This window comes from Cylas formicarius, unplaced genomic scaffold (assembly GCF_029955315.1).
Source record: "Cylas formicarius isolate icCylForm1 unplaced genomic scaffold, icCylForm1.1 PGA_scaffold_8__14_contigs__length_24414737, whole genome shotgun sequence".
Lineage (NCBI taxonomy): Eukaryota > Metazoa > Arthropoda > Insecta > Coleoptera > Brentidae > Cylas > Cylas formicarius.
Window position 1 is genome coordinate 13,954,458 of NW_026844361.1, and position 15,965 is coordinate 13,970,422.

Consider the following 15,965-nt stretch of genomic DNA (forward strand, 5'->3'; position numbering starts at 1 on the left):
AAGAATAATTTGTCGGCAATTAGCTTGTAGCAAAGTGGCATTTCTATGAAAAGAAGAAAGAAACATTTGTCAGCGATCAGCTAATACTAAAAAAGTGGCGAAATAGTTCTAGGAAAAAGAAGAAGAATTTGATGATCAATAGCTGATACTAAAGAAGCACCGGGGCAAATGATCATGGTAGTTGTGACCACAGAAGTACAGAAGAAGTAAAGAAGATCTGATGGAAAGACGTTGTTGGTGATCGAGGGAGAACAGCATAAGCCGTTCTAGGAAAAAAAAACAATGAATTTGTCCGCAATCAGCTAATACAAAAAAAAAAACAGTTGAAGCAGTTCAAGGAAAAAAGAAGAATTTATCGACGATTACACTAAAGAAGAGGCGAAGCAGTTCTAGGGAAAAAGAAATTGGTTACCATTAGGAAATAATAAAGAAGAAAGAAAAATTTGGTTGTAGGAAACAAAAGAATTTGTCAGCTGGTACTAAGGAAGAGTCGACGGAGGAGGGTACAAGCGGTTCTAGGATAAAGAAGATAGAATAATTTGTCGGCGATTAGCTTGTACCAAAAAAGCGTTTCTAAGAAAAGAAGAAAGAAAAATTTGTCGTCGATCAGCTAGTACCAAAGAAAAACCCAAGCAGTTGTAGGAAAAAGAATATAATATATGATGAATGCCGATTACCGAGGGCGTTTGCTTAACTCTAGTTTTAAGCAAAACAGAAACACTCACCCTTAGTTTCCAGAGGCGGGCGCCGTACCTCAGGATCATATTGGTAACGCCCTCCTCGATCTTAGCCGGGTCCATGATCACGGTAGGCATAAAACTCAAAAAGATGTGATTGCAGTCGGTCCTCTTCGACAACGGGTGAGAGAACGCCACCTCCAGCTCGTCCATCGCCTCCAGCAGCACCCGCTCACCTTCGTTCTGCAGATACTCGAACGACGCCTCTTTAGTTATTAAATCCGAATGCCTGATGATGCTCCGGATAAAGAATCGATAGTCCGTCACCTCTTTGCCGGGCGCCACCTTCGCCTTGCCGAGATAGAGGTGCATCTTCTGGTTCGACGTCGGTAAAGCCTCCAAGTTGTACGACCTGAGCCGGTTGATCTCCAATTGGGCGGCCGACGCGGGCTCCAAGTGCCTGTAGATCTTGTCCTCGAGGAAGGCGTCTCGCGCCCTGTATGTGAAATATTTGGGAAACTGTTTGTGCTTCAGGGGGCTGAACGTGATCCTTCTGATACCCCTAGACGCGAGTTCCTCCTTGTGTTTCGCGCAAAACTTGGCGAATATTTTGCTCATCGTGGCATCGTCCTTGTCACCTTCGTCCTTCACGCCGACGTGGAGGATGTGGATCGGTTCGAGGATGACGTTGTCGTCGTTCTGAACGGGCCTAGCGGCGTCCAAGGTGAGACTGACGTTAATGGACGTGGAATTTTTCCTGGACTCGGATCCGGACTCGACGGCGGCCAAGTCCTTGGCCGAAATGGTGGCCGGATTCGCCAAGTCTTCTATTAAGTCGAGGATTTCGTCCGAGTACTCCTCGAACTGGTGGAAGTTGTCGAACGCGGCGATACAGCCGGTTCGTTGAAACGTGTCGACAACTTTGGGTTGGTTTCCTCCCAAACCCGAGTCCTAGTATAAGAAAATCAAAGACTTCAGAAGAAAAAAATTGTTAAGTTTTAAATTTTTGATAACGAACTTCGTTCCCTATCACTCAAAAAACCAATGTCTCACGACTCCTTTTATATTCTCCATAAAAAATGTTGAAAGTTTAGGTAAAAACTTCAAATAAGTAACGCACTTTTCAAAATCTTTCAGTAATATATATGAGGATTCTCAAAAAGTATGCTCATTTTACTCGATATTAAAGTAACGTTAAATTTCAAAACCTTCTCAGGCTAATTGTATTACTATTTAGAAATCTTCTGGACTCTGGACATGGCCTTAAGACTACGGCAAACCAACTCATCAGCAGTTGCCAAACACAATCATAAAACCGGAGAGCAAATCGTATTCGACAAAGTTAAAATTCTTGCACGTAATGAATTCTTCTGCTAATGAAAAATCCGAGAATCTATAGAAATCTATAAGTAACCAAACAATCTTAACCGTGATCCAAGTCTTTGCAGGTCACGCCTCTCCTTTAACCCCGCCACCGTCAAACAATATATAAACAGGTCCGTTTATCTTTGAGCATTACATTATCTCAGAAACTATAGACTATGCAGCCAAAAGTCAAATACCACAGTTAATTGGGGCATTACAAATCTTTACTTTATTTTAATGTTGTGTATACGAGGTGTTTAATTCTTCGTGGATCAACTTTCGTATTTTAAATGGAACATGTAGCACATTACTTTATTTTTGAATCCTATACAAAATTCTAGACATATTATGTGTATAATGTAGCCTGTACCTAATTCTAACCGTTTTTGATATTTTCGATTTTTTATGACGTTTGCAAGACGTAAAATATCTGAAAAAATTGCTTCATTCGTTTCATTGTTTTGCTATAGACAAAGGAATAACGGATTTCATAAGAAATTTCGGTACATATTAATACAGGGTATCACCAACAATAAAACAACAAAACTAACCAAAACTAACCAACAAGATTAAAAAATTAATAGCTTCCAAAAGATAATAATAATTGTATCATTTTGAGCAATACAAGTAATATAAAGGGTTTCAGTCCCATTTAAATATCAGACACCTTCTCTTATCAGACGTTTAAGTTCCTCGGCAGTTGATGGTTTGTGTTTGTAAACTAAATCTTCAAGTGTATCCTATAGAAATAAATCTAGGGGAGATAAGTCGGACCTTCTTGGAGGCCGGGCGTAACTACAATTCTACCATTCATTCATAGTTTGACAGAAGCTCTACCTAATGTTGTAACTTCAATATGTTTTTTTATTATTCTTGTGGGTCCAGCAATGGGTATTTTTCCCATTAAAAATTTTCGCTGAGGCTGCAAAATATCATATCATCTATCTAAATCATATTAGAAAATATATTTTCTGAAAAGTGTCTCTCCATAAGATTGTTGCAAAAATCTAACTTTATTTGTATTGAATTTATAGGACTTTGTTGTTTATTTGAAGGCACATTGGAGGCGTTGTTCTTTTGACATCTACATCTAAATACTCATTTCGGGTTGAATCTTTAGGGGTGTCTACAAAATCCGACAAAATATTAAGTTGCTCTTCATCATTCAAAATATAGCGACGTCTATTTTTTTCTTTCATCAATATACTCTAAAGTGTTGGTAAATCCTGTCGACGATCTTTTTTTTTTTGGGCGCCATCTTAATGGAAATTTCTAACTAACTAACTAAACTTTCTAACATATCAATCTTTTCCTCTGTGGTAAACATGATACGCAAGCAAGCCATCTTAATGGAAATTTCTAACTAACTAACTAAACTTTCTAATATATCAATCTTTTCCTCTGTGGTAAACATGATACGCAAGCAAGCGAATAAATTAATTTTATAAACGATAAATAAATAAATCAATGATGTGGTGTGATTGCCAACCTCTTCATGATTTACTTCGAAAAGAAAGCAATAGAGAAGGCAAATCTGAAGTCAAAACTATGGACAAGATACGTTGATGACGTATTTGTTGTATGGCCTTTTGGCAAGGAGGAGCTTTTGAAATTCCTAGATCATCTGAATTCCATTCACCCAAGGATTCAATTGACAATAGAACTTGAAGAGGATAACAGTCTGCCTTTTTTAGATGTGCACATCACAAGGACCGAAGTTGGACACTTGGAACACACTGTCTATAGAAAACCAACACACACTAAAAGATCTCTGAACGCTAAATCTCATCACCACCCATCACAGATACAGGCAGTGGCAAATACATTAATTGCTCGGTCCTTCAGGCTCACAAACAAGAGGAACAGAGATAAAGAACTGAAGAAAATTAGTACCTGTCTTCGACAAAACGGATACCAAAGGCGCACCATCAGCAAGGCAATCAGTAAACAACAACAGCCGCAGCAGAGAGTGCAGGACGAGACCCAACGAAGATCGATCGCTGTCCTGCCATACATCAAGGGGGTTACTGACAAAATCGGCCGAATATTACGGAAACACGACATATCAACGGCATACAAACCTGATCATACCATCGGAGCAATACTAAGAAACCCAAAACAAAAAATTACTCAGGAAAACCAAGAAGTATACAGTGTAGCATGCGGATCGTGCAGCCTGACGTATGTGGGGCAGACCAACAGAAGGATTTCAGCCAGGCTCGAGGAACATCGTTTAGCCATAAGAAACAAACAAACAACATCTGCTTTGTTTCAGCACCAACATCAGACAGGCCATAAAATTGATTTCGGCACTTGCAAACAAATAGCTAATATTCCTGATTTTAGGACTAGGATTATACGAGAGGCCATCGAAATAGAAAAGTCCGGACACCTCAATACGAGAGACGACGCTCTGCATTTATCCAATACGTGGAGAACGATAATCAAACAGCAGAGCGATGCGCAGCAGCCAACCGGGACATCGCAACTACGATCGGGCGAAATTAACAACGCGACAATTCGGGGGGCGGAGCCACCTCCCCCCACGCACAAGCAGCACCGTTACCATCTCCGGCGCAGAGTATAAATACCGTACGCACCGCCGATAACCTCCCAGTGTTCGAAGTGTTTTCGGAGCGCGAGCATTGAAGATGCCAAGTGAGATTTTGGCGAAACGTCTGCAGGATTCCAGTCGGAGTTCAACAAGCGAACGGATGATATCCCGGAATATAGTGTCATCACATTTTTCCATCCGTGAATCAATACGTGAAAAAAAAAAAAAAAAAAAAAAATATATATATATATATATATATATATATATATATATATATATATATATATATATATATATATATATATATATATATATATATATATATATATATATATATATATATATATATATATATATATATATATATATATATATATATATATATATATATATATATATATATATATATATATATATATATATATATATATATATATATATATATATATATATATATATATATATATATAAAATAGTGGAAGGTTTGTAATACCCTAATTAATTTTTGTTTTTAATTTTTAGCTCTATCCCTTACAGTTTCTGAGAAATGGTGTCACAAGATAAACGGCGCATAGCTGTTCCAGGCAAGCCTTTTTTAAAATTAAAATGGTTTCAGTTTCCGGGATTTTTATATATCTAAAATAAAGGGGTGGTACTTTCTGTATTATTTTGTTGCGAAATAAATATCATTTTCGACTCAGCAAAAACCGAGGCAGGAGGAATCCAGAAGCTTTGTAAAAATTCGGGGTTCTCTGGTTCACAAAAACAAAACAAAATCAACTAAAACCCCCCCACTAACTAAATTAACCAAAACCTCCGCGGCAACATATTTCAAAAATCGAAAAAACAAATTAAAAAAAAAACAATATGGTGGCCTATTCAAATTCGGTGTTCTTTTCGAATCATATCCCTCTCATTCCCTCACCTTATCCTAACGGTCATTGAGATGCGTCGGCGGCAGATCGAATCATTCAGTTTCAGCTAAGCTCTGAAGGAGCCAAATGTCAGCCAGTTTAATTTATAAACAAGCGACGCAGAATAAAACCAGAAGATTTGTATATGGTATTACAGTAGCCCGTGGAATTTTCTTTGAAAAATTCTATACAGTGTGGTCCATGGGGTGAGTGAGTAGGTTTTAGATTCCAGATGGAAAGAAAGTCCAAAATACTTTCATGAGGTGCTTGTTTAAAAGACGAAGATGTCATTCATAAAATTTCGATAAATTTGAGTTTTTACCTTAACCGGTGGCTGTAATAAATAGAGGACGATAATGACGATAAAATATTCAAAAAGGTAATCACGGGTTAATAAAAAATATTTTTTCAACGCGGATGTGATAAAATTAACCTATATTTTTGTGGAAACAATAATTGATCGTATGCATAGAGATTCATGTGTCCTGTGCGGATTTAGCACCCTATGTAAGTCCCGTATCTTTAAAACAAGCAATCTTTTGCAAATTCGTATTGGGATTATGCCTATCTAGTATAGACTGTCAAATAACAAAGTACATATACCTATTTTGATATCAAAATCATGTCCTTTTCTATTTTACCTTCGACCGTCTCTCACCGAGACTCTCCGAAACGAACAATTTGAACATTCTACCATTTGTGGTGTTGCCAACAAAACTAACCAAAACCTCTACACCAACATATTTCAAAAATCGCAAAAAAAATGCTGCCAACAATTAAAAAAAAAACACAAAATGGTGGCTCATTTAAATTCGGCGTTCTTTTCGAAATTGGACATTTTACCGTCTGCTACATCCGACACTTTCCGACACGAACAATTTGAACATTCGATCATGTGTTCCCAACAAAACTAACCAAAACTTCCAGACCAATGTATTTAAAAAATCGCAAAAAAAAATGCTGTCAACAATAAAAAAAAACAAAATTGTGTCTCATTTAAGTTCAGCGTTCTTTTTGAATCACATCTTTCGCCCTCTCTCTCTCAATACTAACGACTAATTCGCTTAGTTTACCACTATCTGAACGACTTTGGTGAATCGATTGGGGTGTGTCAACGGCAGAATGAGTCATTCGGTCAAAAATACTTTAATAAGGTGCTTGTTTAAAAGATGAAGTTGTCATTCATAAAATTTCGGTAAATTTGATTTCATGGACGTCAACTTTTAATTTAGCCGGTGGCTGTAACAAATAGAGGGCGATAATGACGATAAAATATTGAAAAAGATACTCACGGGTTAATAAAAAATATTCTTTTCAAGGCGGATTGCTGTACGAAACAATTATGTGTCCTGTACGGCTGTAGCACCCGATGTACGTCATATATCTTTAAAACAAGCACCCTTTTGCTATTTCGTATTCGGATTATACCTATCTATTATCGACTGTCAAATTACAAAGTCTTCCTATTTGACATTCGATCGTCTGCTACATCCAGATCCCTAGCGAAACGAGACTTTCCGAAACGAACAATTTGAACATTCGACCATTTGTGGTTTTCCTAACAACTCTCTCATTCTCCCTATCAATCGGTTAATTCGCATAGTTTACCACTATCTGAACGACTTTGGTCAATCGATTGGGATGCGTCGGCGGCAGAATGAACTGGAAGTGAACCACCGGGATCTCGCCGCTCAGTTCCAAGTGCTGCAGGGTGATGATGTCGTAGCTGGTGTAGGCCCGCCTGACATAGACCTCGAGGGCGGCACTCGACACCGCCCGGTTCATGTGGTAGAAGAAATCGTGCAGGATGTCGAATATCGACGTCTCCGAAACGATCAGTTTCTGCAGGTTCTCCGGGTGGAATTCATGTCCGTACATGTCGACGGCGGATAAAAATATACTCTCCATCTGGTTGTGACGTAGCTCGTAGGCGGGCTGGTGGGCGGCGATCAATACTTGACGGGCGCGAAGCGCCACTCTAGAATGTTCGCTTCTGTTCAACGTGGTGAGTTCGGTTAGAGCCGGAGCGAGTTCGTCGGTTAGACCGGGTTCGTTCGACCATAGGTGATCTATCAGCATCGTTATGAGCAGGTTCTTTTTGGCGACCTGCGAGTGCGAAAATATAACGGCCGACACGAGTTTGATGTCGTCCTTATGTTTGTCCCTGAGCAGGCTGACGCACTTGTCGTAGGAGCCGTGCTGAAACTGACTCTCCACATCGTAGTATTGTTTGAGGAGGTCTTGCACGGCCGCCTTCATTCGGCCCCTGATTCCGTTCCTGTACCTGCGGAAGTGATTATAATTGAAGAAGAAAACACTGACCTTCTGAAAGTCTATAAATTAATTTTGGCTATCGGAGCCATGTACAGATCTAAGAGACTCCTGGCGGAGAGAATGTTAATCTACTTGGGAAGTAAAAGGTTGCGGTGTCTAAATTAATTTTGGCTATCGGAGCGATCTACAGTTCTAAGAGACCTCCGGCGAAGAGAATTTCAATCTACTTGGGAAGTAAAAGGATGAAGTGTCTAAATTAGTTTTGGCTATCGGAGCGATCTACAGTTCTAAGAGACCCCCGGCGAAGAGAATCTGAATCTACTTGGGAAGTAAAAGGTTGAAGTGTATAAATTAAGTACAATTGTCGCGCATTCTAATATTCCAATATTAAAATATTCATGAAATTTGTCTAACATTTAAAAAAAATACATTTTTTTAGTTAACTAATAAACATACTTGCGAAAATCACCTTCACAACACACACACACTTTGATTATACAAGAAACTGTCTACAGATATTAGCGAATGACTGTAATAATGCAATCACTTTTTACGAATAGCGGGTAAAATACGAGGTGTGTTCAAAAAGTAAACTGACTTTTGTAATTGGATGGGGTACGTACAGTCGAAGTGAAGAAGAAGAAGTGAAACAAATGGTGTTGAAAAATGGTCAAATCACTATTAGAGAAGTGGCTGAAGACGTCGGCATCCCTATTGGCTAATGCTATCCAATTTTTTCCGAAGGTTTGGCCATGAGACGTGTAGCAGCAAAATTTGTTGAGAAACTGCTTAACTTTGAACAAACAATAGCTGTTAAACGACGTCAATGATGATCGTGATATATTCCAAGGCCCACTCGTCCCAATGGAAGAAGTTAGAATCGCTAAGACTGAAACAAGCACTTCAAGTTGGATCAAATGTCAAAATGTTGCTTACTGTTTTCTTTGATTATCTTGACGTAGTACATCAAGAGTTCTTACCCCCAAGGCCCTACTATTAATAAAGAGTTTTACCTAAAAGTTACGAGCCGTTTGGGAGATGCAACACGAAGAACACGTCCGTATTAGGATAATGCACCTGCTTGTTGCTTGTGTCCAACTTTTTGGCCAAAAACAAAACCACAATCATGCCTCAGCCACCATATTAACCGGATATGATCCCCTGCGACTTTTTCCTGTTCCCAAAACTCCAGAAACGCATGAAAGGAAAGAGGTTTGGAACGATTGAGGAGATAAAGAAAAAGTCGAAGGAAGAACTCAAGGCTATACCAGAAAGTGCTTCGAGGATTAGAAAAAAAAGTTGGTATAAGTGTATTATATCTGTGGGGGGATTACTTCTATAATTTTGATAAAATAATAAATACATTTTGATAAAAATTAGTTTTGAACACACAAATAAGGGGACCTTTCGGTTCATAGTGCTGTCATTTCTTGCTCATTGATTGGAAAGTGGTGGGGCTCTTATTTGTAGAATTTTTTAATTAAAGATGGCTGCGACCCTTACCTTTGAACCAATTGGACGATCCCCTGCGTGGCCAGGAAAAAGTTGTCCCTGTCGGACCTCTTGTGCAGCGTCGCCGCGTGGCTATCGATCACGCTGGCTATCTGCTGACTCGGGAACTGGGCGAGTACCGACGTGATGTTCCGCTCGTGCAACGCCATCAGCCTCCGGATTTTCTTCTCGACCACTATCGGGATCCGGCCGGAAATGGTGGCCATCACCTCCTGGAGCTCGAGCAAGGGCAAACTCGGATCGCGCAGCGACGCCATAAACTTCTCGATCACCTCCCTCAAACGGGGCGCGTTGTACGGATCCGGGAGGCAGTAACCGGCCAAAGTGTTCTCGAGCATCGCCTTGTACGCGTTGTGGATGTGGTTCAGTTTTTCCGGCACGCCTTGCGACGACACGTCCATTTCCGGGAACGGACCTTTGTAGAGGACGGCCTTAGTTACCAAACTGGGGTCTTCCAATTCGAGGGTGGCCAAAATCGAACCGGCGTCGAGGACCGCCCCCGGACGCTTCGTGAACGTTATGACGCCCGCCTCGTTCGACGTCAGCGTCATGACCATTTTCATGACCTCGATTTCGGCATAAGTCTGACCCTAGAATTAAGACACGCCTTTTAATGCTACTTGCACTTTTACAACATTATATTATAACGCCTTGTGTGGAAGAATTCAGGAGTTTAGAAGGTGGAAAAATCGAAATACACTCCTCAAATTCTCATACGTATCATCATACAATTGAAGGCACTTTCTGAAAAACTAGGATAAATTGAATTTCAAACTGGCTCGCGTTCTACTCTATACCTGACCCGACCCTAGAATTAAGACACGCCCTTTAACGGTACTTGCACTTTTACAACATTATACTGTTAAATACGAGGGATGTTTCTATTTGCATGTTTTAAATATAACACCTTGTGTGGAAGGATTCAGGAGTTTAGAACAGTGGAAAAATCGAAATACACTCTCCAAATTATCACTCAGCAGAAAGAAATTTTGAAAAGAAAACAACCGAGCCTATAAGACTATTTGTATTACTTCTCATCTGTATCACCGTACAATCGAAGGTTACAATAGAGTACGATAGGGCAAACTTATTTAATAATGAATAATGAATGGTGGAAGTTAATTAAAGTTCACTATACTTTCTAAAAAACTAGAGTAAATTGAATTTGAAACTGGCTCGCATACTACTCTATACCTGTTCATATAGTGTTTGAGGAGGGAGGAGCTAAGAGTAAAGCTAATGTAAAGATCTGAGTTGCGGTTGGTTCGTGATAGATTTCTATGGTTTCTCAGATTCTTCTTTGATACAAGAATTGATGTGATTGTGTAGGACAACTTCCTAATAAGTTTATTTGTCGTAGTCTTAAGACTCTTTCATATTCTTCGAACCTAGGTGATATTTTTCGTCCTGTCTCTCCAATATATTCTATGCTGCATATGCATGGAATGCTGTTAACTTCTGATATCACAAACGGAATTTTGTCCGAATAAATGATGTTTAGTGATTTTTGGACAAGTGGTAAAACTGGTTTTAAGGTTGTATTTCCTAAAAACTTTCAATATGTCGTCAGCAATGTTTTGAAGGTAAGGAAGGAAAACAAGTGTGGGCTTACTTCCGAATTCATCATCTATGGAAGATTGTGGAGATGGGTATTTTTGTGATGTAACGCTTAATATTTCTAATGTGGAAATTATTAGAGAGAACAGATGCAAGGTGTTTTAATTCTGTGTTCAATGACTCGGGTTAAGATAGTTTTATTGTTCCCTAAACAGGAAAATTGATGATGATGATGATTGATGGTGATGTGACAAGGCATTAATATATCAGTGTATGTGCCTAGGTTTTCTGTAAACAGGATGATCCAATGTTAGGTCTGATTTTCTATTGATAGGTGTATCGAAGATAGTTTTTAATTCAATGGTAAGAAGAAAATCTCGGAGAAATTTTTGACCATGAGGCCAAATAACAAAAGTAACATCAACGTAGCGGTCCCATAATTTTGGTTTTAGATGTAAGGTGTCGAGCATCTTCTTCTCAAAGGCTTCCATAAATAGATTCTCGATGACCGATGATTATGGAGCTATTCTCGACGTTTGTTCATAAATTCACCATTACAAGAAAAATATATTACAGACAAGGGTGTAATTATTTTATTAAAGAAGGATGATTGTACGTCAAAACTAACCAGAAAATAGTTTGGATGTAATGTAATGGTTTTTAATTGTTCAATAAAATGAAAAGGATTAATTACGAAACTATCAGCTTTCCCTGCAATAGAGAGGCTAGATATGTTGCTGGAGAATATGTTGGAGATAATAGGTGGAAGGGAGAATCCTGGTTTGTGATTTCGTAGTGACCAGAAATTTTAGAGTTATGAGGGGTGACAGACATGTAATCAATTGGTCTACCAAAGAATCAGCCATCCTACACAATGTTCATGTTTCAGCTCCGCCCCCCACAGACTGACGCAGTGGAAGTTTCCTTGAAAAATTAAGAATTTAAGAAATTTGGACCCTGCGAAATTAGAAAGTCAAATTAGAAGTCAATCTGGTTATTTCCCCTTGTAGCCGGGGTCGGTTTTCCGAATAAACGTGGAATACATTTTTCGGCGTTAATTTCAAAATTAATTTGTGTGAATTTATTTATGTTAAATTGTTTAAACGGCTTCCCAACACCCCCCCACTTCATATAAAATGTCCATAAGTCTTACGGTTTCTGAAATATTTTGTCAAAAGGGACGTTGCAGATCTATACACACTGTGCCACACTGTGACACATCAATCTGTTTGAATCTGTGAATTGGCAATTTTTTTCATAACATTATTTACTTCCACGAGATTTCAATCGGTCAAGCATTTACAGTTGCCTTCAGGTGAACGTCGTAGTTCCCTTTAAAAGTGATACTGAACTTTCGACTCGCTATTTTGGTCGGTGGTTCAAAACACTCTATGTATCATTAAGATAAGAAAATTTTGCAAAAAATTGGTCTTAAAATTTACGATAACGATTGCGCCCTCTGGTGGCGATTTCAGAACGTCAGAAATAATTTCGAGCATTTTCGCTTGTGTGATCAGGTGCATTCAAGAGCTAGATAGAAGTGACAGAAGCAGGGCCATATTTCGGCTTCTACGTAAATACGTTTTTGGAAATATCGATCGAAATGAGTCAAAATAACCTACCTTAGCGACGTGACCTCCGTCCTCGACGAGGAACCCGATCAGTTTGCCGGCGGACGGCGACCTCAAAATGGACGGATCGTTTTCCTTCTCGAACACGCACGTCTGATTACCGATCACGATCCGGTAGCTGTCGACCTCTTCCTTCATGTAAGTGGTGAACGACGACCCGTCCACCGACAACAAAATGCCGCCGTCGTTCAACCGGTGAAGTTCGATTTCCTTGAAGCTCCCGTTCATCTGCGACAAGAAAACTATGACGTCACCTCCCGGGCCTCACACGAAATGAGCCATGTAGACCCGGCTACAAGAGCCCGTCAATTGTTGACTTCGAAGAATATTTTACTTGTATAAGTACTAATTATAATCAGTAAATAACCAATCATATGTATAATTAATTTTTGTAGATTTTTTTTTGAATTAATATACCTAATAGGACTTAAAAAGTATCCGCCCTAAATATTTAAAAAATTAAAATTTCCAGCTAAAAACGAACTGTGGACATTTAAACTGTTGGTGACGTCACGACGTACATTTTCGTGTTGACAGTGGGCATTTTTTCGTGAGTTTTCAGTTATTTTAAAATTACAGGTACTTTAAAAACTACTACCCAAAGAAAGTAAATGTTAACAGAATTCTTACTATAGACAACACAACGATACAAAGAGTAAGAAAATGCAAAACACAAAACAATGGAGCAGTCTCATAAAATCAAAAGTATCATAGAGGTAGCCAGAAGTGTATTTGTAAAAATCAAAAAGTTTCTTCTGCAGCAGAGATATAAATTTCGGATTACGAATAAGAATGCTTCGATGCTACGTTTTTTCACCAATAGTTTATGGATCAGAAGCATGGACACTGAAAAAGGTAGATATGGATAAGATCGGCGAATGTTGAAAATCTCATGGACTGGCAGGGTTTCCAATCTGGTACTGCTACAGAAACAGGAGGACATAATTAACTCTCTTAAAAGAAGAGAATTCGAATACATTGGCCACGGGCAGATCAAGGGCAGAAGAAGTTAAGGGAAAAGACTTAAGGGAATGGTTTGGAATGACATCAAACCAACTGTTCAGAGCAGCTGTTAACAAGATTAGCATAGCCATGATAATATCCAACCTCCGTTAGAAGAATTAACGAGACGAAGAATTTATTAAATGAAAAATAAATAGTAGCCTAACCTCATTTTTGTTCCTCAATGTGTTTTATTGTTTTTTTTTAGTTGGAGTAGAAAATGGAAAACTATATGGAAAGGCAAATGATGGGAGTTCAAAAAACAATGAAAAAATTATACTTCCACATTTTTGCTTGGTAAGAAGACAGAAATGGGACTCGTCCACCACCAATGCCCTGCTTGTCTCCGCTTACCTCGTGACGTCACAACTAATGGAGCAGACTTTTTCTATGACGTCAAAATTAAACGGCGTGGATGACCTTTCTAGGATTAATTATCGAGTAAACATATTTTTGCTTTTAGGACAAATATTCAGCAATGTAACTTATTGTATTTTAAGTTGCTACTACAGCTTTTTAATTATCTAGTTTTTATTACATTTATTTTAAAAAAGTTAGTTGGACATTCCAACATATTTTTGTGCAATATAAGCAAGGTATGGAGTATCCCATATTTGATTTATTTTAAATTGGAGATTTACTTTTGTCAGATTTCGCGATGATAGTTATAATTCTGGTAATTTTAATTCTAATACACTGATACACTTCTAAGGTTTCCTATGTTCAAACACATCCAAAACTCTAAGATGTTAAGAATTTTGTTTATTAACCGTTGAAAATTTGACAACATTGCTGACTACTACGTTTTCAAAAACCCCGAGGTACTGAATTTTATCGTTCCAGCTTTGACAGGTTTTAAAATATTTAAGTGTTCCGGTACTTTTTATGAACCCAGTATATCTTACTGCAACTGAATATTTTATATTTATATTTATATTATTTCCAGGGAAATGATTTTCAATTAAAATTTACTTGATCTGGTCTGGTCAATATTTTGGTAATGTTGGTTTTATAGCACGATCTGTAACATCAATAATAATAGCATGTTTTTTTTTTTAATTTTTGGGTGAGTACAATAAAAAATTAGATACATACCTGATCAAACCTTATATACCATTGTTATTTTTATCAAGATTTCTAATTAAATTAAGTCACCAAATTTAGGATGAAAATTATGAAAAGCATTAAGGATTCATTAATATGATTTTTTGGTATAGTTGTTGAATAGTAAACAAAAAGTTAAAAAAAAATATATTAAAATTTACATTTTCTAAATGAATTTAATTGTTAGTAAAAATTCCCTTGATATTGAAAATAATTATTATTTAATTTTAGGTTTACTGCTACTACAAATTTTTGTAATAAAAAAAAGTGAGACCTTTTAATTTATTGTATTTGCTTGTTAGATTTGTAGTTATAATAAAATTTAATTTGGAGTATTAGTAGTACTACAACTGATGCAAGTATACAATTTTCTGAAAATTTAATATTGTTATAAATTTGTTTAAAATGTTTTCCCACTATTTTAGAACGACAGCTGCAGGGGTATTTAGACAATTTTAAAAAAGGAGGCTGAAACAGTAGGTCCATAGATAGGCTTGTGCAATTTTGGTGTGCATTATTTATTTGTTTATTTATTTTTGAAACATTATTTTTATTTAGTAATTTTTTTATTGAATCATTTTTTAGTTTTTTATATGTAGTTGTGTCACTAAGTAGTTTATTTATTTCAGCATTGTAATAGTCAGAATTGATATTGGTTTTGTCAGGTTTCAAAATTAAAATTTTATAGGTTATCTTTAATATATTTTTTTAAGTCAATATGAAATTTCAAAGATTAAGTTTTTTATGTTTAATTTTTGATTTATAGTTTCAAATTTCATTAAGTATGTCGAGTCTATTACTTCATTTGGTTTGTCTCGGCAGTTTCCATACCTGTAATATTTCCAGAAGTAGATAATTCATTTTCATTTATTATAGAATCGCAAAAATTCTATATTGCCAGAAACATCTATTCGTATATGTAATTATGATTTTGGTATTACCTGTAAACAATTTAGGTATTTATGAAAGAAATAATAAAAGTAACTTTAATTCCAATTCTAACCTGCAAGAAGTAGGTGTTCGGTCCGCTCTTCGTCGCCTGCACTTTGTACCGGTTACCGTTGTTGATCAACTCGACGTCGACAACGTTCGACAGGGTGTTCGAGCCCTGTATCTGACCCTTTTCCAACGAATTGACGAACTCCTGGAAGGCGGTTTCGATCGTCTTGTCGGCGATGTGCAGCGATCCGCACACCACCGCCAACATGACGTCGGGCTTTTCCGCCTGCACCTTCTCCGAAATCAGGACGTCCAGCCACGCCGTGTCGATCGTATTTTCTTGAAAGCTCTTCGTTTCCAGAAGCGTTATGAGATACTCGACGGTAGTTCTAGAAGAAACGACAAGAATATCAGGTCTTAAAATAAAACAGTATAC

General features: G+C 37.7%; 1 protein-coding gene across 6 annotated transcripts in view; it reads right to left on the reverse strand.

The window, feature by feature from the left end:
- LOC132706752 (acetyl-CoA carboxylase) overlaps nt 1-15,965 on the reverse strand; it is a 92,413-nt gene that overhangs the window by 19,994 nt on the left and 56,454 nt on the right. For all 6 annotated transcript variants that reach the window (XM_060678259.1, XM_060678256.1, XM_060678257.1 and 3 more), the window contains 5 exons: nt 15,594-15,918; nt 12,476-12,712; nt 9,288-9,886; nt 7,119-7,794; nt 726-1,628 (listed from right to left, as the gene is read on the reverse strand). In XM_060678259.1, coding sequence (XP_060534242.1) covers nt 726-1,628; nt 7,119-7,794; nt 9,288-9,886; nt 12,476-12,712; nt 15,594-15,918 — 2,740 coding nt within the window. The remainder of the gene's footprint in view (nt 1-725; nt 1,629-7,118; nt 7,795-9,287; nt 9,887-12,475; nt 12,713-15,593; nt 15,919-15,965) is intronic.